Source organism: Ovis canadensis, chromosome 1 (assembly GCF_042477335.2).
Source record: "Ovis canadensis isolate MfBH-ARS-UI-01 breed Bighorn chromosome 1, ARS-UI_OviCan_v2, whole genome shotgun sequence".
In the NCBI taxonomy this organism is placed as follows: domain Eukaryota; kingdom Metazoa; phylum Chordata; class Mammalia; order Artiodactyla; family Bovidae; genus Ovis; species Ovis canadensis.
The window spans coordinates 138,260,093-138,286,346 of record NC_091245.1 but is presented as its reverse complement, the minus strand read 5'-3'; the positions used below and the strand labels follow the sequence as shown (position 1 = coordinate 138,286,346).

Below are 26,254 nucleotides of genomic sequence, written 5' to 3'. Positions count from 1 at the left end.
CTTAGTATTGTATCTTTTACCTACCACTTGACTGAATATTGAAAGATGTCAGTGGATACAAAATAAAGTGATAGTAAGAATGTGGTTATCAGGGAAGGATGGCAAAACTATGATGACTAATATTTACTAAGGGCTTATTATTAATATATTTCAAGTTCTGGTTTACATGTTTTTTATTGCTTAATGCAAGTAACATCCCTAGTGTGGACGTTATTCTAATCTCCATTTTGGGGAGAAAAATACTGACTGTGGAAAAGATTAACAGACATGTCCAAGGTTGCAGCTGACAAAAGACCAGACTTTGGACTTATAAATTCTGATGATATATATCCTGGCGCTTCACCCAATCCTATGTTGGTACTAGAAAAGATGAAAAGGAAAAGTAAATATAAATAAAGTGTTTGTACAATTATCCTTTTTATTCATTCAGTGATAGGTGGCATTCTTTAGTTATTAAGATGGAAGGATCTAAGAACTAATTTACAAAACTACGCTAACACTGATAGGAGTATTGTGGATGAAATTCAACATCTATATTCCCTATTTGTAATAGTGGGTTGTGTTTGATCATTTTTTAAAATATGATCTGCTTGAATACACCCAGTGAGGTTAGATATTTCAGGATCTTTTCTTTTTTAATATAAATTTATTTATTTTAATTGGAGGTTAATTACTTTACAATATTGTATTGGTTTTGCCATACATCAACATGAATCCGCCACAGGTTATACACGTGTTCCCCATCCTGAACCCCCTCTCCCTCCTCCCTCCCAGTACCATCCCTCTAGAGGGTCGTCTCAGTGCACTAGCCACAAGCATCCAGTATCATGCATCAAACCTGCACTGGCGATTCATTTCTTACATGATAGTATACATGTTTCAATGCTATTCTCCCAAATCATCCCACCCTCTCCCTCTCCCACAGAGTCCAAAAGACTGTTCTATACATCTGTGTCTCTTTTGCTGTCTCACATACAGGGTTATTGTTACCATCTTTCTAAATTCCATATATATGTGTTACTATACTGTATTGGTGTTTTTCTTTCTGGCTTACTTCACTCTGTATAATCGGCTCCAGTTTCATCCACCTCATTAGAACTGATTCTAATATATTCTTTTAATGGCCGAGTAATACTCCATTGTGTGTATGTACCACTACTTTCTTATCCATTCATCAGCTGAGGGACATCTAGATTTTTTCCATGTCCTGGCTATTATAAACAGTGCTGAAATGAACATTGGGGTACATGTGTCTCTTTCAATTCTGGTTTCCTCAGTGTGTATGCTGGGATTGCTGGGTCAGAAGGCAGTTCTATTTCCAGTTTTTTAATGAATTTCCACACTGTTCTCCATAGTGGCTGTACTAGTTTGCATTCCCACCAACAGTTTAAGAGGGTTCTCTTTTCTCCACACCATCTCCAGCATTTATTGCTTGTAGACTTTGGTATCACAACCATTCTAACTGGCGTGAAATGGTACCTCACTGTGGTTTTGATTTGCATTTCTCTGATAATGAGTAATGTTGAGCATCTTTTCAAAGCAATCTATAGATTCAATCCAATTCCTATCAAGCTACCAATGGTATTTTTCCCAGTGCTAGAACAAATAATTTCACAATTTGTATGGAAATACAAAAAAAAAGAAAAAAAAAAGAAAAAAAAACTCAAATAGACAAAGCAATCTTGAGAAAGAAGAATGGAACTGGAGGAATCAACCTGCCTGACTTCAGGCTCTACTATAAAGCCACAGTCATCAAGACAGTATAGTACTGGCACAAAGACAGAAATATAGATCAATGGAACAAAATAGAAAGCCCAGAGATAATCCATGCACCTGTGGACACCTTATCTTTGACAAAGGAGGCAAGAATATACAATAGATTAAAGACAATCTCTTTAATAAGTGGTGCTGGGAAAACTGGTCAACCACTTGTAAATGAATGAAACTAGATCACTTTCTAACACTGCACACAAAAATAAACTCAAAATGGATTAAAGATCTAAATGTAAGACCAGAAACTATAAAACTCCTAAAGGAGAACATAGGCAAAACACTCTCTGACATAAATCACAGCAGGATCCTCTATGACCCACCTCCCAGAATATTGGAAATAAAAGCAAAAATAAACAAATGGGACCTAATTAAACTTAAAAGCTTCTGCACAACAAAGGAAACTATAAGCAAGGTGAAAAGACAGCCTTCAGAACTGGAGAAAATAATAGCAAATGAAGCAACTGACAAACAACTAATCTCAAAAATATTTCAGGATTTAGAAAGCCAGACAGAAAAGCCTAAGTTTGAGGTTGTAAAGAGGAGGAAGCTCCTGAATATCTCCTCAGGAAAGTAACATGATCAGAGTGGTGCTTTAGAAATATTGATTTTGCATTTCCATGCCATATGGATTCAAACTTGGTGGGCTGTCCAATAGAAGAGGAAGCTGAGAGCCACTAATGGCATTTCAGGAAGAAGCATATGGGGCATGGGCTTTGGAGTTCACAGTGCAAGCAGAAATGAAAAGATTTTGTTGTTCAGTCACTAAGTGGTATCTGAGTCTTTGAGACACCAAGGACTGTAGCAAGCCAGGCTTCCCTGCCCTTCACCATCTCCCAGAATTTTCTCAAGAATTGAAATAAAAATAAAAATAACTTTGTGGCTAATGCTGATGTGCATATCAGAGGTAGGATCAAGAATAAATGTGATTATGAAACAATTGAGAAAGTGGAGAGAAGAATTAGAGGTGTTAGTTTAGCTGTCAGGCACTATTTACTTGGCCAAAGTCTGTACCTCTGTATCATATTTTTAATTGATGAAAATTGTAATTTATCATATATTTCCTGAGGCCTGAGTATAGCCCATCACTTTTTTCAACAGTATATCTGTGTATATATATATGTATATATGCTTGCATGTATAAATTGTGTATAGCAAATAATTTTTCCCTTTCCTCAAGAAATTCGTAATTTAGTAGTCAGTAGGTGGTTGGACATATAAAATCAGATTTTATCTAAAAAAAGATTTTAGAGCTTCAAATTACAAGCACACTTTTCTTTTTAGTCAGGTAACAGAAAGAAGAGGCCAAGAAAAAATAAATATAAATGAAAACCAAGCTAAGAGTCAGGAGGTCTGAGAATAGACAGAAAAGATACCCACTCACCTCTACTTTTGTGATGGTACATTTATGTTAAGATTAAAGGTTCAGTTGGTGTACCATGTCAGAGTATACAGCTTAGCAAATGGTGCATACTTCTGTACTTAGCGTAAGAACCCCAAACTGTGAACATACCATAGGGTCAAAGGTGGGAGCCCAGAAGTATCCCTCCTCTCTCTCTGCATGCGTGCTCTGTCTCTCAGTTATGTCCAACTCTTTGTGACCTCTGGGCAGTATCCCACCAGGCTCCTCTGTCCATGGGATTTTCCAGGCAAGAATACTGGAGCAGATTACCATTTCCTACTCCAGGGGATCTTCCTGACTCAGGGAACAAACCTACGCCTTCTGCATTAGCAGGCAGATTCTTAACCTCTGAACCACCTGGGAAGCTCTTCCAGCCTCCACTAGTACTTAAAACCTTTTCTTTTGAAATGTGTCATCAAACTAAATGTTATTGCTATGATTCCCAATTTAATCCTAATTGATGTTACAGAGTCACTCAACATGCGGTCAGTCTTATGTGGAACAATCAATGTGTGTGTGTTTTCCCTCTTCTGCAAACTTTAGATCAAATCTGCAGATGAAAAGAAACTTTGGTTATAATCTAGCGATTAAAGAAACTTTGCTTTACCATCTAAGCCACCAGGGAAGCCCTGCAAAATTATATTGGGATGTATCCATATTCTGCATATTTATTCCTGAACCTTAGAGTTTTAGTATAATGCACTTCATAGGACTGTCAAATAATTTGCAATCACTAATTAGAGCTGAAATGTACACTGTTGCATTTTGTTACAATATTAATATCCAAAAGGCCATAAACCTGACCTCATGGCTCTTGTCCAGTGTCATTTGTAAGACGTAGTTTTATGTGATCTATAGTGCTCTCTTTTAACTCTAGCAAATAAGGCACATTTGACTCTCGACAGCCATTAGAGACTTTTATATGAATGTTTGATTATAGTGAAACAAAAATTTATATTTACTGCATTATTTTCAATCAAGTGATTTTCTTTTTGTAAAGTTGATTCCTGAGATGGAACTATGTACTTAATTTACATATTCATAAAATACCTATATATAATTTACCTAAATTGTATATATTTCTAATCTTTATGATTTTTTTTCAAATGTGATATTGAAGAAAGACGGAGACTGAGAGACAGAAGGGACAGAGAGAAATTCCTTTAATGTTTAACATGTCTCTAATTGCTCATGTTTTCAGAGCAGAGGTTTCATTGATTTCCTCATCAAAACTTTTTGCTCTTTTACACTCTCCTGTTGCTTGTTTGGCCTTTCAGATAATTCTTTACAAGGCTTTGTGTACTAGAAAATAAAGTGAAGTTTCACCCAAAAGTATCTGCTCAAGGGTATCTTCTTGAGTTTGAAGTAATATGAGTAAAGGATTATTACAAAAGCACACAGATGTATACTATCATGTAGGAAACGAATCGCCAGTCTATGTCCGATTCAGGATACAGCATGCTTGGGGCTGGTGCACGGGGATGACCCAGGAAGATGTTATGGGGAGGGAGGTGGGAGGGGGGGTTCATGTTTGGGAACGCATGTACACCCGTGGTGGATTCATGTCAATGTATGGCAAAACCAATACAGTATTGTAAATTAAAATTAAGTAAAGGAACCCTCCTACACTGTTGGTGGGAATGCAAACTAGTACAGCCACTATGGAGAACAGTGTGGAGATTCCTTAAAAAATTGCAAATAGAACTACCTTATGACCCAGCAATCCCACTTCTGGGCATACACACCGAGGAAACCAGAATGGAAAGAGACACATGTACCCCAATGTTCATCGCAGCACTGTTTATAATAGCCAGGACATGGAAACAACCTAGATGTCCATCAGCAGATGAATGGATAAGAAAGCTGTGGTACATATACACAATGGAGTATTACTCAGCCGTTAAAAAGAATTCATTTGAATCAGTTCTGATGAGATGGATGAAACTGGAGCCAATTATACAGAGTGAAGTAAGCCAGAAAGAAAAACACCAGTACAGTATACTAACACATATATATGGAATTTAGGAAGATGGCAATGACGACCCTGTATGCAAGACAGGGAAAGAGACACAGATGTGTATAACGGACATTTGGACTCACAGGGAGAGGGAGAGGGTGGGATGATTTGGGAGAATGACATTCTAACATGTATACTATCATGTAAGAATTGAATCGCCAGTCTATGTCTGACGCAGGATGCAGCATGCTTGGGGCTGGTGCATGGGGATGACCCAGAGAGATGTTATGGGGAGGGAGGTGGGAGGGGGGTTCATGTTTGGGAACGCATGTAAGAATTAAAGATTTTAAAATTTAAAAAATAAAAAACTAAAAATAAATAAATAAATAAATAAAAATTAAAAAAAAAACCACTGTAAAACTAAAAAAATAAATAAATAAATAAAATTAAGTAAAAATAAAAATTAAAAAAAAATTTTAAAAAAGCACACAGATAAAAGATTTTGTAACTGTTTCCTTTAATTGCAGGGATTCAAATGTAAATACCTGAACTAAAGGATTAAAACTTAAATATGTAACATTATTTTAATTAAATGATTCATAAGGGAAATTTTTTTTAATTTTTTTTTTAATTTTAGTTTTTTATTTTTTAAATTTTAAAATCTTTAATTCTTACATGCATTCCCAAACATGAACCCCCCTCCCACCTCCCTCCCCATAACATCTTTCTGGGTCATCCCCATGCACCAGCCCCAAGCATGCTGCATCCTGCGTCAGACATAGACTGGCGATTCAATTCTTACATGATAGTATACATGTTAGAATGTCATTCTCCCAAATCATCCCACCCTCTCCCTCTCCCTCTGAGTCCAAAAGTCCGTTATACACATCTGTGTCTCTTTCCCTGTCTTGCATACAGGGTCGTCATTGCCATCTTCCTAAATTCCATATATATGTGTTAGTATACTGTATTGGTGTTTTTCTTTCTGTCTTACTTCACTCTGTATAATCGGCTCCAGTTTCATCCATCTCATCAGAACTGATTCAAATGAATTCTTTTTAACGGCTGAGTAATACTCCATTGTGTATATGTACCACAGCTTTCTTATCCATTCATCTGCTGATGGACATCTAGGTTGTTTCCATGTCCTGGCTATTATAAACAGTGCTGCGATGAACATTGGGGTACATGCGTCTCTTTCAATTCTGGTTTCCTTGGTGTGTATGCCCAGAAGTGGGATTGCTGGGTCATAAGGTAGTTCTATTTGCAATTTTTTAGGCAAGAATATACAATGGAGTAAAGACAATCTCTTTAACAAGTGGTGCTGGGAAAACTGGTCAACCACTTGTAAAAGAATGAAACTAGATCACTTTCTAACACCGCACACAAAAATAAACTCAAAATGGATTAAAGATCTAAATGTAAGATCAGAAACTATAAAACTCCTAGAGGAGAACATAGGCAAAACACTCTCAGACATAAATCACAGCAGGATCCTCTATGATCCACCTCCCAGAATTCTGGAAATAAAAGCAAAAATAAACAAATGGGATCTAATTACAATTAAAAGCTTCTGCACAACAAAGGAAAATATAAGCAAGGTGAAAAGACAGCCTTCTGAATGGGAGAAAATAATAGCAAATGAAGCAACTGACAAACAACTAATCTCAAAAATATACAAGCAACTTCTGCAGCTCAATTCCAGAAAAATAAACGACCCAATCAAAAAATGGGCCAAAGAACTAAATAGACATTTCTCCAAAGAAGACATACGGATGGCTAACAAACACATGAAAAGATGCTCAACATCACTCATTATTAGAGAAATGCAAATCAAAACCACAATGAGGTACCACTTCACACCAGTCAGAATGGCTGCGATCCAAAAATCTGCAAGTAATAAATGCTGGAGAGGGTGTGGAGAAAAGGGAACCCTCCTACACTGTTGGTGGGAATGCAAACTAGTACAGCCATAAGGGAAATTTTAAAAGATAGTTTAAAGTTTTCTTTTTTTTATAACTGAATCACTTTACTGTATAGCAGAAATTAAACACAACACTGTAAATCACCTACACTTCAATAGAATTTTTGAAACAAAGGATCTAGAACAATCCCTGTTGTTAAATGATACAGGATAAAAAAACTGATATGGGATAATCTAGAAGAGTCACTGGCACATATGAGTGTTTGCTTTTCTTTTTTCTTTTTTTTTTTTTTTTTTTTTTGCATTACTGTCCAAGCCACTCAAGTGTATCATTTCGTTAAGGTTAGTTTCAACTGTTTCAGACCCCTCAAAACCTTAAATCATCCATGTTTAGTTTTATTTATTTCATAATGATAATTTCTCTAAAATTTGCCCAATTATTTAATATAATTTTTATAAACAAAAATAAATCTCACATTTTCACTAAAGATAATTATTTATGTTAATAATTCAATAAAATCTAGTTTTCTTATATTTTACTTTCACCTGTCTTGTCTCTCTCTCTCTCTCACACACACACACGCACACACACTCATGAACTTGTTTTTCTTGAATGGAAATAAAATGCTTATATTGGATAGTAAAGACAGAAGTAAAACTATTCCCTTAATAAATGAAATTTGGTATTGAATTGACTATTTTCTACAGTAATAAACATGAATTAGTGTGTACTTTCCTATAATTTGAAGAGATCATTCAGTGGTTTGTGCAAGCTTTGTAATTCAAATATATTGTCAGAGAGGCAGCAATTTTCCTTTATTCCTAGTTCTCAGAGCACCATAAATCTTGATAATGGCCATCCACATTACCTGGGTTATATTTCCTTTGTTTTTATTCCTTTGTAGATGTTCCATCAAGTCCCTATGGAGTGAAGATTATAGAGCTGTCACAGACCACAGCCAAGGTTTCTTTCAGCAAGCCGGACTCCCATGGAGGTGTGCCTATTAATCACTATCAAGTGGATGTCAAAGAAGTGGCATCAGAAACCTGGAAAATAGTACGCTCCCATGGAGTTCAAAGTGAGTCAATGATTTCAAAGCATGTTGGTTAATCCAAGCTCATCTTCAATATACCTGTATGATTAGCTTTTAATTTTCCCTTCAATGTGCTATTTTTATTTTAATGAGATAGGATGGGGAGACTTTCCCACTGTCCTGTTCTTCTTCAGAATTTATTAATAAAGAGTAGAAAATTTTCCATCTTTAGTAAAGTTTAAAGAGTTTTAGGAATTCTCCGGAGGTCCAGTGGTTAGGACTCAACACTTCCACTGCCATAGCCTGGAGTTCAGTCACTTGTTGGGGAACTAAGATTTCATGAGCTGTGTGGTGTGGCCAAAACTAAGATTTAAAAAATAAGAATTGAGAAAAATCACCAAAGTTTAATTCCAAGGGGAAAAAGTTTGTATTTAAAATTTGGGTGTTGCAAAAGAAATTGGTGACATGTTACACTTGAAAGCTGAATATTATCAGTTATCAAATTTCATTTATTAATATTTCTTTCACAAGTAGGTATGGAAGTCATACTGTAAAATATAGATGCCTTGCATATATACTTATGAAGGCACCTATACAACTTGACCTCGCATGCTAACATTTACTTCAAAATTATGTTTGAAAAACTCAGATTTTTCCTGAGAGTCATGACATTTTGATTAATAGAATTAGCTAAATCTGAGAAATTAAAACAGTTTACAACACTTCTTTCCACTTATGTAGAATTTCATCATGTGAATGTGTGATATTTCTGCCATTATTAGGAGAAGAAACTAAATAGGAGACAATAGTAAATTAACAGACTGGGACTCTGTTAATTGGGATATAGTGCTTCCCTGGTGGCTCAGATAGTAAAGAATCTGCCTGCAATGCAGGAGACCCAGGTTCCAATCCTCAATGGGGAAGATGCCCTGAAGAATAGAACGGCAATCCACTCCAGTGTTCTTGCCTGGAGAATTCCATGGACAGTTGGGCCTGGCAGGCAACAGTCCATGGGGTCGCAGACTCAGACATGACTGAGGGACTTATACACATACATACAACTGGGACATAGAATAACATCTTGTGGCCCTAAAAGATAGTATAAAATAGTAAAGAAAGTATTGTTGAATAGTTTCCCTCTGCTGGCTCTGCCTTGACCCTAACATGTATGGTTTAAGGTTTCTATAAAAGGTATGAACCTTCCTGTGACGGTGTCCTAGTAAACAATGGAGACAGAACAGATAAAATCACTCTAGACTCACCTGTGTTGAGTTGGCACAGATATGAAGACAAGAAATGTCAAGTCTGGACATCATAGAAATTGCACTTGGCAGAATATTTACATTGCCAGACCCTCCACAAGCTGGGTAATCCCACTGGGATTACCAACCCTAGCAATCTAGAATATGTGTCTGGCATTTGTTCTTCCTTTAGCAAGGAGATGTACCATTTTCATAAAGATATGGTAAAGATATAAAATAGCATAAGATCAGAATAGCAAATGCTTTATACTAATAGAAATATGAAATGTGGGATGCATAATGATGGTTATGTTTGCTATAAAGTTTGCATCAATAATTTGACTTTTAGAATATACAAGATAGTTTAGACTTAAACATTCTGCCTTAAGCACACATATTTCATTGAGTCGCTACAGTTTACTTTAAAAGGGATACTTCAATCTTGCTCACATTTTCATCACTAGACAAGTTTAGGTGCTTCTAAAAATGCCCAGAATTATTTTTATACCGTGGCCAATCTACAATATCCTCTCACAATCACACCTGCTTTGGACGTGATTTCAAGCAAAATTCTCTCTTCCCCAGAATGAGTGGCAAGAAAGGACCTGTATATTTCTTACATTATATTGCATTTATATTTTAATATAGGCACGAGTGACAGTCACTCAGTCGTGTCTGCACCTGTGGCAAACCCTAACTATCTTCTGTCTGAGTTACACCCAGGCGTCTTAGCTGAAATGTCCATACTTACTATAATATCCTCTTTATCATGTATCTATTTAAAATAAAATTTAAAAGGCTGATTTCATTTCATAGACCTCAAAATTTTGTTGAATTATGAGACGTAATAAAATCTGTAATGTATGTATCTATGTAAAGTTATGAATATGTGTATACACAAACCTCAGAATTTGCAATCTTATTTAGCATTATTTTTTAAATTGTTTTCCATTGTAAAGTATTTATCTACTTTGAAGATGTTTTAAGGGACTCATATATTTTTGAATAATGAAAAAATGATATTACTGTATATTTGTTTTATAATTTGCGCTAATCATTCATCTTAAACTTTGAGATTTTTATGAACACAATCGTACTCATTGCCTTTGAGGCATTTCTTAGAAGATTGATTTAGGTTTATCTGTATAAAGGTAGGTACATATGGTCATGAACATTTCAGCTACTGCATCTTTTTGCCCTCAGAGTGGTTTTCTTCTAATTTACATTAGTTTAGTGTCTGTTTAGTTACATTTCCGTGTATCTACAATACATTATATACTATTCATGTATCTGATTCCAATTGCCAATATCATCGTGAAAGTGGAAGTGAAGTCGCTCAGTCGTGTCCGACTCTTTGCAATCCCATGGACTGTAGCCTACAGTGCTCCTCCGTCCATGGGATTTTCCAGGCAAAATACTGGAGTGGGTTGCCATTTCCTTCTCCAGAGGATCTTCCCAACTTGGGGATCGAACCTGGGTCTCCTGCTTTGTAGGCAGATGCTTTACCATCTGAGCCACCAGGGAAGTCACCTAGACATAAATATCAGCTCTTGCTTGATTGTAATGTCATTCAGTAGGAAATTTCCTGTTAGTAGATTGTGATTCTAAGTGACTTATTAATTAATCTTCTGTGAATTTCAGTTGCTCACTCTGCATCTGGCTTAGAGGGCAATTGAAGACTGGACCTATTATATTCTTCTCCAAGGCTTAACTAAACCCTTACTGATCATCCCAATCATTGCTGTGACACAAAACTAATTTTCAAAACAGAATTATGAGCAAATCAGATATCAAAAACTGAACTATTCAGATATGGAGTGTGAGTCATCCTAATATTTAATTTTGAGTGAAAATCATGTATTACAGGTGGAGTAAGACTTTTTGACTGGGAGGGCTACATGACATACTCATTACCATATCATTTAACATTTTGTGTTATATATACCTCATTGGGCACAAATGAAGAGAAAATAATAATCTTGCAAACTTGCTACTCAATTTTCAGTCTTCAAGCTGAAAATGAAAAATTAATATTTTAAAATATCAAGCTCTTTTTAACAGAGAAGAAAATAATTCTCTCAAATAGCATAATCTATTTCTATTGACTTGTGAAATGTTTAGAAACACGCATAAAATCACAGCTAGACTCACACACAGAAGTCCTTCCAGTGTAAACCAAAATTATTATACACTTTGCTTTATTTAGGTCTAAGCTTATAGTAGAATTTCCCTTTGTTACTGAAAATAAGGGAGATAAGTTTTATTTGAACATAAGAGCATGTTCTAAATAAAAATTCATTGAAACTTTTACTTTTGCAAGTTATTGCCTTTTTCACTAATCAAGGGATATAATAATTGACTATAATTTTAAGATAAATACCTGGTTGGATTTTTCAATCCTTTCATTGCATAGTTCCATTGAACTTTAAATGTGGCTTTGCAGGATGCAATTTTATTGATGGAAATTTTATTGATGGCAATTTTAACATTAAAGTATTTAGTTTGTAAACATTACAGTTAAGATTATGTGCATGCTTCATGTTACATATAATTCAAAGCTTTTTATACAGGTTTTAGTGTTAGTGTAAGATCTGTTTTAATTAAAATTTGAAAGAAAAAATCAATTTATATGGTAGAAAAAGCCATTTTCTTCTTTGAAAAGTAGCATTTAATAAACATAATTTCCAAAATTGTTTTGTTTGAAGTATTTGTTTGGATTTATAACATATAAATCTACGTCTGATAGATTAGCAAACTGTTTTGAATAGAAGCTTAAATTGAAGTAGATTGAAGATTAGTACTGTCCTACTATATATTTTTTTCACTTTAGCATTTATATTTTTTAGTTTGTTATCAATTTTAAAATTTCTAAATCCTTCATGGTAGTCTGTTGTCAAAGTTGTTTCTGCTGCCTGGTTTTCTCGTAGACTTATTTTGTTGTTGTTTTTATTTATTTTATTCTCTGTCATTCACACTGGAAACTTTTCTCAAATATTTGGTGATCCTTGTCTAGATGTGTATACTAAAAAGTGAGAGAAAAAACCACTTGGTGTTGTTTACAAAGACAGGGCTTCTCAGCCCTGTGATTAGTTTGTTCAACAGCTGGATTCTTCATTGGTGATGGAGGAACATATTGTATATGTATAATGCTATGTCTGCAGCATACATAATATTGTAAGAGGCCATGATTCTGTTAAATTGTCAATTAATTTTTAATGAAAATGTACAGATTAGGCATCTTTCAATCTGAATGTAAAACTCATAGTTATCGTTAGTGGAAACATTTTATTAATGCTATTAAATATAAAAATTTCTTCCATGGTCATTGTTGAGTATGAAACCTCTCTGCTTTTGTTAGTATTTTAAAATACCAATGATTATTTAAAATATAGGATAAAAATAATGAGAATGAACATAATAATTCAACAAAATTAATCCCATACACGTATTTCTTCAAATGCATTTTGCCATATTATGATGTTATCTAAATTGTCACATTCCTAAATTTATGAGGAATTTTCTATGTTATGTTGTGGTACCATTAAAAATAAGGAAATCATTAATATGTTTTTGCTACTTAAAAACTTCCCTTTATATATATATATTTTTTGGAGCACCTCAGAATATATCCCTGAATATAATGTGAGCATACTTTTAGGTCTTTTCTGTCTCTGCTTCTTTCAAACCATATACACAGTGGTTTATTTTAACTTTAAAAATGAATTTCCTTTTTTCCCTCTTATCTTTGTGTTTTTTTCATTTCTGTGTATGTTCTTGAAATTCATATTACTATATATTTTCTTTTCTTTTATGATATGTTAACAGATATCTTTCATAATCATTGAGTAAAGGGTTCGTGTGATCCAGTGACATGAATCTATGATAGCTAGTTCATGTTTGAAATGCTGTAATATACCACTTCTCAACAAACTTCTTTGCCTACCACTTGTGAGAAATGGATCTAAAGGGGTTCTTTGGTTTGTTTGCTTGTTTTTGCTTAAATAATCTTCTAGTTTCTCAATAGCTAAAATATATTTTGACATCATTCCAAATTACACTTTACAGTTTTTATTCCAGTGCTTCTTTGAATCTGTATTACTTGCAATTGCCTGAGCAAAACTTGATTTCCCTCCACGTATACTATTCAATTTCACAATTTTAGAAATTATTTAAAATGATCATTAGTGTTAGCTCTAGCAGTGGCAACCCACTCCAGTACTCTTGCCTGGAAAATCCCATGGACAGAGGAGCCTGGTAGGCTACAGTCCATGGGGTCACTAAGAGTTGAATAGGACTGAGCGTCTTCACTTTCACTTTTCACTTTCATGCATTGGAGAAGGAAATGGCAACCCACTCCAGTGTTCTTGCCTGGAGAATCCCAGGGACGGGGAAGCCTGGTGGCCTGCCGTCTACGGGGTCGCACAGAGTCAGACACGACTGAAGTGACTTAGCAGCAGCAGCAGCAAACTGTTGCAGATTTTTAAAACTTAAAAAGCTCCAATACTTTTTTAAGATTCTCTTCAGGAAATACTTTTTATACTTCTACTCTTTCCAACATAAATATACCTAAAGAAAAGTGGCTATCATTTCTAAATGGCTATATTTCAGTGGTGAATGGCATAAGAGAAACTGACTGCAAAAACCATCTGTCTATGTTACATGCAAGTGCAGTAAACTCTTATGAATTGCAAAGAAAGAAAGAAAAAAGTAATTCACAGTAATTTCATATTTTAACTGAAAGGAAATCTGTTCTAATTTGCATGTAGTGGAAAGACTTCTGTATGTTAAAATTCAAAACAAGAATATCTTGGACGATTTCCATTGTGCCTATAAAAAGAACTCAAACTAAATTACAAATTTATATATAATTGCAATCTTAATGAATTTAAACTATGTAGAACAAAGTTTAGAGGGAACTAAGCTAAGAGGAAAATTGCGTGAAATAGCAGTGTTAAGTAAAATTCCTTGTCTGCTAGAAATTTCCTCACGTATGTCAGGATGAAGAGACAAATTCATACAAAATTCTGTACTCAGCCTTGTCTCTACTGTAATGAGGGAGTTTTTATACAAATAAGTTTTTTAAATTTTTTATGTAAAATTAATGAGCTTTTGTGTGTGGTTATAATTTTGTGAATCACAGAAATAAAGATTATGAAGAAATGGAATTAATATATACAGGACAAATGTGGGGAGTGAGAAAAGAAACATGAATATTTCATGAATATTTTATAGGAATTTAATCCACAGGCGGATGAAAGTATCCATAGAGCCTAGAAACTTAAAAAAAATAGAACCAATTTCTGCTCAAACATACAGTCTTCTGGATATGTTAGAATGCAGTGTAAATAAAGTCTTCACTGGAATATGGCTTACAAATTCTTATTAATTCAGTGAGCAATCCCTGTGGCCTAAGCATCATGATTATTTGAATAGTGAACTTAAATGATTGGGGCCTTCAGAAGACATCTAAATTTTGTTCCCCTAAACTTTTTGAAATCATGCACCAAAATATTTCACTCTGTTAAAATTATTTGATTTTTATTATTAAAATATATTATAATGAACAGTATTTTTCTATTATTGTTTATAAATATACTGATAGTTTAAAGAGAGTATAGACCTTTACTTTTATAAACTAAATGGCTCAAGATTCTTTTGTTGGAAAGGTTCTAATGCCTTCTTCTGTAGTACCATCCTCCTAAGGAGGATGAACACCTTGGACTATCATTAGAAGTGATTTCAGAGACTGACACTGCTCTGCTTCTCAGCAATTTAATATCATCTGTGGACCATGGAGATAATGTTCTTATTTTGTCTTACTGCTGCTATCTCATGTCCTCCAGTTTTCTACATTAAGGTCTGATTAACATTTGAACTAATAGTGTTCTGCTTTGATTTTTGTCAAGGTCATTTTAAAAAATCACTATTGCATATATCAGTGACATTAAAATAGGATGCTCACATTCCAAGATATGTAAAAGATCAGTTATTAGGGTGCATAAAAGTAATTTGAAAAATAATTCCATTTCTCCAAACGAATGATATAAAACATAATTCAAATAATCATATTTAGTAAATGATCAATAATACTATGTATACATATATACATATGCAAATATGTATTAGGTGTTTATGTGTGCTTTTTGTGTCTTTTCTTCTTAATCTCATAACATTCCCTCAAACAAACACTTGGCACATCAAAACCAGTCCACTTGTTCTACTTGTCCACTTGTCCACACATTCTACTTTCTTTGGTCATGCTTGAATTTCACTCTTTTTTGTCCATCCTTCACTTACCAATATAAACTTGAACTTATTTGTACTAATTTATTTCATTATCTTTTAGTAGAAATATTTTATATTCTTTTGCATATCTTTAATAAGTCTAGCTTATACCAGTCTCTGCCTGCCAGCTAATTACCTCATAATATAAATATTAAGACATGAATCATCTTTCCATCTTGACCACACATTTGAGAACTTGTATACCATAATGTGTGAACCTATCAATATTCCATATCACCTAAGATGAATTAATGCATCATGTAATTACTGTTTGTTTATAATAAAATAAAATTATGTTATTAACTATTTCCAAACATCTGCCAATGTGGCTCAGATGGTAAGGAGCTTGTCTGCAATGTGGAAGACCCGGGTTCGATCCCTGGGTTGGGAAGATTTCCTGGAGAAGGAAATGGCAACCCATTCCAGTATTCTTGTCTGGAGAATTCCATGGACAAAGCGGCTTGGTGGGCTATTGCCCGTGGGGTCACAAAATGTCAGACAAAACTGAGCAACTAACACTTTCACTTTTCATGAAAATGAATTATAATAAATAAAACCACTTAAGCACGTTGGTTGTTTCATCTTGCTTTGCAGTTTCTGTTGACTACACAGGCTCTTCTGACAACTAATGCTATGTACTTATCCATCCTATAAAACCTAATTCAATTTATATTAATAAATTGTCATGCCACCTACTAAGATTTTTAAAATATATATTATAGGATTTTAAAATATTAGACATATTTAAAGTATAGCCATAGTAGACTATTGAGAAAATTGAGGTAGTTGTTTACCTTCCTCTAAAAAGAGGGCTAGAAGTGAAGTCAAGTGAAAGTCACTCGGTCGTGTCCGACTCTTTGCGACCCCATGGACTATACAATCCATGGAATTCTCCAGGCCAGAATACTGGAGTGGGTAGCCTTTCCCTTCTCCAGGGAATCTGTCCATCCCAAGGATCAAACCAAGTCTCCTGCACTGCAGGCGGATTTTTTACCAACTGAGCTATCAAGGAAGCCTTAAAAAGTGGTTTTAATTATTCCTAATTTTCCTCCCATATGTGAAGATGCCTTCATATCATATATGAAGATGCCTCTTCATACAAAGGCATCATTAAACCACTGAATGACATGTGCTGCTGCTATTGCCTCACTTATCATTAGAGAAGCAAGGAAATCTTAGTGATAATCATGCCTGTGCATAATCTGGTGATTTTGCCATGTCAAGGGTCAGCATGTTTTTCACATGGCAGAGAAAGGAATGTATTCCACAAAGCTGCTTTCACTTGTAATATTTTGCCAAAAATCTTTTTTTTGTTTGTTTAATTTTTATTTATTTATTATTATTATTTTTTTTTTACTTTACAATTATGTATTCGTTTTGCCACACATCAACATGAAAGATCTTGATTTCCACAACTGATCCCTGATTTGACACAGAAACACATGAAAAGAACTTTTTATTTTATTCTATTTTTTTAATATAAATGTATTTATTTTAATTGGAGGCTAATTACTTTACAGTATTGTATTGGTTTTGCCATACATCAACATGAATCTGCCACGGGTGTACACATGTTCCCCATCCTGAAACCCCCTCCCCGTACCATCCCTCTGGGTCATCCCAGTGTACCAACCCTGAGCATCCTGTATCTTGCATCGAACCTGGACTGGAAATTCATTTCATATATGATATTATACATGTTTCAATGCCATTCTCCCAAATCATCCCACCCTCTCCCTCTCCCACAGAGTCCAAAAGACTGGTCTCTACATCTGTGTCTCTTTTGCTGTCTTGCATACAGGGTTATCGTTACCATCTTTCTAAATTCCATATAGATGTGTTAGTATACTGTATTGGCGTTTTCCTTTCTGGCTTACTTCACTCTATATAATAGGCTCCAGTTTCATCCACCTCATTAGAACTGATTCTAATGTATTCTTTTTAATGGCTGAGTAATACTCCATTGTGTACATGTACCACTGCTTTCTTATCCATTCATCTGCTGATGGACATCTAGGTTGCTTCCATGTCCTGGCTATTAGAAACAGTGCTGCGACGAACATTGGGGTACATGTGTCTCTTTCAATTCTGGTTTCCTCGGTGTGTATGCCCAGCAGTGGGATTGCTGGGTCAGAAGGTAGTTCTATTTCCAGTTTTTCAAGGAATCTCCACACTGTTCTCCATAGTGGCTGTACTAGTTTGCATTCCCACCAACAGTGTAAGAGGGTTCCCTTTTCTCCACACCCTCTCCAGCATTTATTGCTTGTAGACTTTTGTATCACAGCCATTCTGACTGGCGTGAAATGGTACCTTATTGTGGTTTTGATTTGCATTTCTCTGATAATGAGTGACGTTGAGCATCTTTTCATGTGTTTGTTAGCCATCTGAATGTCTTCTTTGGAGAAATGTCTGTTTAGTCTCTGGCCCATTTTTTGATTGGGTCATTTATTTTTCTGGAATTGAGCTGCAGGAGTTGCTTGTATATTTTTGAGATTAATTCTTTGTCAGTTGCTTCATTTGCTATTATTTTCTCCCATTCTGAAGGCTGTCTTTTCACCTTGCTTATAGTTTCCTTTGTTGTGCAGAAGCTTTTGATTTTAATTAGGTCCCATTTGTTTATTTTTGCTTTTATTTCCAATATTCTGGGAGGTGGGTCATAGAGGATACCGCTGTAATTTATGTCAGAGAGTGTTTTGCCTATGTTCTCCTCTAGGAGTCTTATAGTTTCTGGTCTTACATTTAGATGTTTAATCCATTTTGAGTTTATTTTTGTGTGTGGTGTTAGAAAGTGATCTAGTTTCATTGGTGGTTGACCAGTTTTCCCAGCACCACTTGTTAAAGAGATTGTCTTTTCTCCATTGTATATTCTTGCCTCCTTTGTCAAAGATAAGGTGTCCATAGGTGCATGAATTTATCTCTGGGTCTATAACTTATGTGCAACATTATATTTTACAGGTATACAATGTAGTGATTCATGACTTTTAAAGGTTATAACTCATTAATACATGCTATTAAATATTAGCTATATTCCTCGTGTTGTGTAATGTATTTTTTATACAAAATATTTTATACTTCTTAATCACCTATCCCTTTATTGCTCCTCACCCTTCCTTCTCCCCACTGATAACCACTAGCTGTTCTTTATATCTGTGGGGCTGTGCCTCTTTTATTGTATTCACTAGCATGTTGTGATTTTTGTCTTCCACTATCAGTGCTATCATGCAATATTTGCCTTTCTCTGTCTGACATATTTCAATCAGCATAATACCCTCCAAGTCCACCCATGATGCTGTATATAGCAAGTTTTCATTTTTTATGACTGAGTAGTATTTCAGTGTGTGTGTGTGTGTGTGTGTGTGTGTGTGTGTGCGTACCACATCTTCTTTATCCATTCACCTGTTAATGAACACTTATGTTGCTTCCATATCTTGGCAACTGTAAATAATGCTGCTATGAATATTGAAGTGCATGTATCTTTTCTAATTATAGTTTTGGGGTTTTTTTCTGCCATATTCCTAGGAATGGATGCTGGGTCATATGGAATTTCTAGTTTTAGTTTTATGAGAAACCATCAGTAATCAAAACGCTATGGTACTGGCATGAAACAGATATATAAACCAATGGAATAGGGTAGAGACCTCAAAAATAAACCCACACATTTATGGTCAGTTAATCTATGACAAAGGAGGCAAAAATATTCAATGGAGAAAACAAAATTTCTTTAGCAAGTGGTTCTGGGAAAACTGGACAGCTACCTGTAAAAGAATGAAATTAGAACACTTCCTAACACCATACACAAAACTAAATTCAAAATGGATTAAAGATCTAAATGTGAGGCAACCACTATAAAACTCTTACAAGAAAACAAGCAGAATATTCTTTGGCATAAATCACAGCAAGATCCTTTTTGACCCATTTCCCACAGTAATGAAAATATAAACAAATAAGACCTAATTAAACTTAAAAGCTTTGTACAGCAAAGGAACCCACAAAGAAGATGAAAGGACAACCCTCAGAATGGGAGTAATATTTGCAAATGAAGTAACTGGCAAAGGATTAATCTCCAAAATATACAACAACCTCATGCAGCTTCCTATTAAAAAAAAAAAACAGCAAGTAACCCAGTCAAAAATGGGTGGAGGACCTAAACAGACATTTCTCCAAATAAAATATACAAATGGCCAACAAACACATGAAAAGATGCTCAACGTTTCTCATTATTAGAGAAATGCAGAGCAAAGCTACAATGAGGTATGGTCATACACTTGTCTGAATGGCCATCTTCAAAAAATCTACAAACAATAAACATTGGTGAGGGTGTGGAACAAAGGGAATTCTCTTGCACTGTTGGTGAGAATGTAAATTGATACAACTACTATGGATACAACTATGGAGAACATTGTGGAGGTTCCTTTAAAAACTAAAAATTCTGTATGAGCCAGCAATCGTACTAAGGAACATATCCTGAGCAAGCCATAATTCAAAAAGAAATGTACACAATTCAAAAATAGCAAGCAATTGATTAGAAATGAAGGGGATATCTGAATTCAGTGTGGAGAAAAGCAAAGCCTCTCTAGGAAAAACTTTGAATATTAATATGAGTTTAAAATAATAGTATATAACTTCCTTGAATATGGAGGAATAAAGAATTTAGAAAAACTAAAAACTCTGGGGGAGACAAACTCCCCAAGCTGCACATGGTGAATAGATTCAGAATCTTGCTCACTTTCTGGGGGGAATTTCTGGATTGTCTTGTGGTTTGGTGTGTGGATAAATAAGAATATAAATGATAGAGTAAGATCAGTTCATTCCTCATTTGGAAATGTGTCTAGGAACCTTGGTATATAAGGTTATATATATGGTATATAAACTAAACTAATTTAGTGTTTTAAAAATACATAAAACTGAAAGAACAAGTTGCCCAAAATGCACCATAGGCAGAAGGAAATGTCTTTTTTCCTGCAGTGAGAAACTTAAGAACTCTTAATAATCAGATTGTTCAATCTGACTTTATTCTGAATCTTTCATTATTGCATCTTACTGTAATCGCAATGTGTTCCTGTGAACTATAGGAAAAATCACTGAGTTGTGTCCATCTTACAGTGCTGAGAATATGTGAAGATCATCAGTATGGATTTACATTGTTTATTCTAGTGAGAATCCAGAAATACATGCATGTCTGTATGCTAAGTCGCCTCAGTTGTGTCCAACTGTCTGCAAAACTATGGACTGTAGCCCACCAGGCTCCTCTGTCCATGGGATTCTCCAGGCAAGAATACTGGAGAGGGTTTTCTTGCCCTCCTTCAGGGAATCTTCCTGACCTAGGGATTGGACCCACATCTTACATCTCCTGCATTGGCAGGAGGGTTCTTTAACACTAGGTCCACATTGGAAAGTCCTAGAAATACATAACTAAGTAAAATATTCTGAGAAATGTTATGCCTTCTAATAGCTTAAATCTTGGAAGAAAAGTATATGCAGAATTACTCTTTGTATAGTTTTTACTTTTATATGTAATTAATGTCTTTGAGTGAAAGTGAAAGTCAGTCAGTCGTGTCTGATTCTTTGTGACCCCATGGACTACATAGTTCATGGAATTCTCCAGACCAGAATACTGGAGTGGGTAGCCTTTCCCTTTTCCAGGTGATCTTCCCAACCCAGGAGTTGAACCCAGGTCTCCCACATTGCAGGTGGATTCTTTACAAGCTGAGCCACAGGGGAAGCCCAAGGATACTGGAGTGGGTACCCTATCCCTTCTCCAGTGAATCTTCCCGACCCAGGAATCGAACTGGGGTCTCCTGCATTACAGGTGGATTTTTTACCAGTTGAGTTATCAGGGGAGCCCCATGTCTTTGAGAGAGGATACATTTTCCTCACTTTTGAGTTTATGAGGACTTTTTGGATTCCTTGGTTGCAGTGATTTTCTGAACTCTGATTTTACAGTCTGAGATTGCGTGGGACAATGCAAAGCTTTAAGATAGAATCCACACTTTGCTACTTCTTGACTGTTTGATCCTCTGAGCCCGCATTTATTTATCTGTGAAATGAAGGATACAACAGATCTGGACTTGTCTAGGTATACAATGATATATCATCAAATAGAATTTGAGTGGTGGATTCTTTGAAAAAACAAACCATTTTATTTGAGGAAGTAAAATGTTCTTTAAATGTTCAGTAATGCAAGAATAAATTGAATAAACTAGGGATCAAGGATAACAAGTGTAGATTTAGAAAATGTCTGTTTAGGATCAGTTTTTAAGTAAGCTTTTATTTAGCATATGTTTTAAAATGTCAATTCAAAAACTCTTTATTGCCTTCTCATTATGCATTTGAAATATGTAGGCTCTGTGAGGGCAAGAGACAATGCATACAATATGTGTGCTATGTGTTCTGGCCATAAGAATCTTACAATAGAAAGCTTCTCTCAGTAAAGCATTCAGAATCCAAAGTAGAAGGCATAATTGATAACATAAAAAATATGTATAATTGTTATTCGATTCAGTTCAGTCACTCAGTTGTGTCCAACTCTTTGAGACCCCATGGACTGCAGCACACCAGGCTTCCCTGTTCATCAACAACTCCTAGAGCTTGCTCAAACTCATGTCCATTGAGTTGGTGATGCCATCCAACCATCTCTTCCTCTGTTGTCCCCTTCTCCTCCTACCTAGTCTTTCCCAGGATCAGAGTCTTTTCCAGTTTGTCAGTTCTTTGCATCAGGTGGCCAAAATATTGGAGCTTCAGCTTCAGCATCAGTCCTTCCAATGAATATTCAGGACTGATTTCCTTTTGGATTGGCTGGTTGGATCTCCTTGTAGTCCAAGGGACTCTCAAGAATCTTCTCCAACACCACAGTTCAAAAGCATCAATTTTTAGGCACTCAGCTTTCTTTATAGTCCAACTCTCACATCCATATATGACTACTGGAAAAAACATAGCTTTGACTAGACAGACTTAATAACATTTATTAAGAGGTTAAATAGCTAAAATGTGGCTTTGAGTTTTTATAGCCATGGTGCAGAGAGGGACATTTAGTTACAAACGCTTTAACCTCAGCTCCTAAATCCTTCCCCCCGCAAAAAAGGAGAAAAACAAAAAAGTTTATAACATAAAAACATAATTTTGTTCGGATATTTTGGGAAATTAGCATATTTGTGAATGAAAAAAATAATATTCTGATTACTTTTAGTTATTCAAGATACTTCTCATGGGTATTTTATAAAAAACTATTACTTTAGATTATAGAAGAAAAATTTTGGTAATTATTTATCTATCATCATTTATATACTAAGTGGATCCTAAAGAAAATCAGTCAAACTCCATTAGATGAATAATTTCTATGTGGTAAGAAGTATTATATTTTAAATGTAAAAATTATGAATAGTTTATGAAAATAATTTTGGTGAAATTATTCTTTATTTTAAACAAGGTTTTAGCAAAAAGTATATTTCAAGGAGAAGCTATTTAATTCAAGACAATTGTTAAATTGTTTTATTGTTTTTATGCATTGTTTATGCTCACAGTGAAAAAGAACATGAAAAGCAGTACAGGAAAGAAGAAACTTAAATAAATTCAGAAATGATGAGCTGTGGTTTTAAAATAGTGTCATCAATATATTGTTTTAGTTAAAGCCCAACACAAATAGTACATGATTATTTACTTTTTCTTTCTACTCTTCATCAAGGAATATATTCATTTGAATTATTTATTATAAATAATATATCCCTAAACTTATTTATATTAATAGTATATATATTTATATCTGTGCATGCTCAGTCATGTCCAACTCTTTGCAACCCCATAGCCCACCAGACTACTCTGTCCATGGAATTTCCCAAGTAAGAATTTTGGAGTAGGTTGCCATTTCCTACACCAGGGAATCTTCCCGAACCAGGGATCAAACCCACATCTTTGTCTCTTGTATTGACAGATAGGTTCTTTTGACTCTGCTGTGTCACCTGGGAAGCCCATAGGATGTATTTAAACAACTTATATATTATGATCTGTAAAAATCTTTAAGATAGTTTTAAAAAGTGAGATCATATTCTTTTGCTACTGACGGAATCTTTAAAGACTATATAATTTGTGCAAAAATGAAATGTATACTTTCAAGAATACATGAAAATATAGTTGAACTGAGATGAGTATTTGCATAAACCACTTAAGAAAACTTGAAGACATTTTGCATTAATAGTGAATAATCCCAATGTATTATTTTCATGTATGTAAAGAATAACTGAGGTCAAAATTAGGCATTATGGAAATAAATGTTAAAACATTACTTTTATTTTTATTCAAACCTGTTGTAAACTTCTGCAGAAAGGAGTAAGACAATTTTCTCTCTCCAAAAAAAGCTATCTTGTCTTGTTTCTTATTTTAACTGTTTACACAACAAAAGTTGAATCTCAGATGAGGAACTCTGGGGATTTCATGATATTTACAGATTTATCTGAGGAGATTAAGAGCAGGTGAAATTTGGAATGATCAGTTCTATCCTAGACAAGCTTTGTGATTGTTCATGGCTATCTGATGTTTTCCAAGTTTGTGATAACCTGAACAGTTCTATGTTAGATGGATGATACAGCAGTTCTACACCAAGGGAGTCCTTATCTCTACATTGAATGACCCATGGACAAAAAACCCATGGAGAGATCTGGGGTTTAAGAGAGTGAAGAGAGTAAGGTTAAATTTTCATCTAACTTTAGACTTTTGCTAAACCTAATTAGTTTGTAAATATTAACATGTAATTTACCTCACTCTGAGAGCTGTAAATATTCAATAGCCTCTGCTTCTCTTGACAGCCAAAGGGAGGAACTGACAATCCATTTTCTAAACAAAATATATTTTGTTCAACTTCTTTTAATAAAACTCAATTCTCTTCTTAGAGACTACAAATCAAATTTTTCTCTCTAGTAATATTATTTCCATACTTGTAAAAATAATGTTTAAAAAGTTCTATTTTCCTTTCATTTGTCAGTTAAAATGTCACTGTTTTTTAGTGTATCTCAATACATTATTGCCATGTATTTGCTGAACTCCTTACATTTATAGCCAGATAACAAAATGGCCATTTATAAAATACAGTTATATTTAAATCAATCAGAAACATTACATTAGTGAGAGAAACCAGCGTTTTTATAGAACTTGCCCTTGTTGCCATGTCAAAGGAGAATTCATGGTTGTTTATAATTTTCAGAAGAATTGCATTATGGTTCTAAATCAGCATGAATATAACTATGAAAGACTTAAATGTTTGCCATTTGTCCTTAGAGAACTTTTAGTGGTTTGTAATCTAGACCTACTTTCACCTAATTTTTGAGTTTGAATTTTGAATAAATTATAGAGAAAGAACCCATCCCACACCTTAGTTTGTGGTTCTGTTATTCTATTGTATGGACACACTGGGGAAAAGAAAGTCTTTCATTAACTAACTTCATAATTTGAGGGGCTCTATTATAGAGTACAAGGTCTTTGTATTTCAAGTGGTGGTTTGCTTTCAAGCCCTACCTTGTGTATTCAGAAACCTTATGTTTGATAATACGTCAGTAAATTATGGACAATTTAACATATATATCCTCTCATTTAAGAAAGACAAGCCAAATTACAGACACAGGCTTTGCCTCCCCTGAATCCTTACCTTTCCCTCTCTTTAAATGAGCCCCAACTTATGGAGTTCTTTCCATTTCACACAGTAATCCTTATGTTCACACAATGTTAATAAGCCTCATAATAAGGGTTATTGTACCAAAACCTTTAGAGTCAGAACTCAAAAACAGACTGACTTGTTGTATATAAACTTTATAAAACTGGCTTCAACCGGTTTACTTCCATGTCGCTCCCCTATAATTTGCAAAGTCCTCTATAAAAGGCCTCCCCCTCTGCTTTACCTTTAGCCCAGTGTTGTAATAACTGCTCACCATCATTGTACCCTTGTTGCTTCTCTCCTCCTCAAATTGCTCTGCTGTGAAATTCAGTTATTAGAAAAGAGTCTTAGCACAGAAAACAAAAATATTAATAAGAGCAACATGGATAAAATCAATTGTGAATTGATCATTCTGTGATTCAAGAAATGAGTCTCCCTATGGCAGAAGTAGAGAGGTACTCAAAGTGCCTCACGATCTCTATGAAATATGAGAGGAAGAGGAATGCTGACAATCCAAGCCACAAAGAGCTTTTACTCAAATCATTCAGATCATTCACGTAGGGTACCTTTTTTTAATGTGTGTAGTTATGGGGTGGGTAGTAGGAGATGGGCTTCAAGTATTTAATCCAAGTAATATCAGCTTTTTCCTTAATTTGATATGCTCTGATTCTTTGATAACACTATTGTTATTCATTTTTAATCTGCAAAGATGAATAGTCTGACCTCCAGGCTTCTGAAGAAATGACAAATTGCATTTGGAATTAAAATTGTGTGATTTAAATTCTGTTGCTTTTCTTGTTTGTATAAAGACAAACAATTGAATATAAGCATTACCAGTCCCTCACAGCTGTGTTAGTTAAACTTGTGATTTTAAAACAATGGTAAAGGAATTCCCTGGTGGTCCAGTGGTTAAGACTCCATGCTTCCCCTGCAGGTGGTATGAGTTGGATTGCTGGCCAGGGAATTAAGATCCTCTTGCCGTGGAGTGCAGCCAAAAATAA

The 26,254-nt window shown here is 34.8% G+C and overlaps 1 protein-coding gene across 1 annotated transcript in view; it reads left to right on the top strand.

Moving 5' to 3' along the window:
- Positions 1 to 26,254, top strand: part of NCAM2 (neural cell adhesion molecule 2) — a 263,454-nt gene that overhangs the window by 163,545 nt on the left and 73,655 nt on the right. Inside the window, exon 11 of the mRNA XM_069589008.1 lies at positions 7,959 to 8,132. Within this exon, the coding sequence (XP_069445109.1) occupies positions 7,959 to 8,132 (174 nt within the window). The remainder of the gene's footprint in view (positions 1 to 7,958; positions 8,133 to 26,254) is intronic.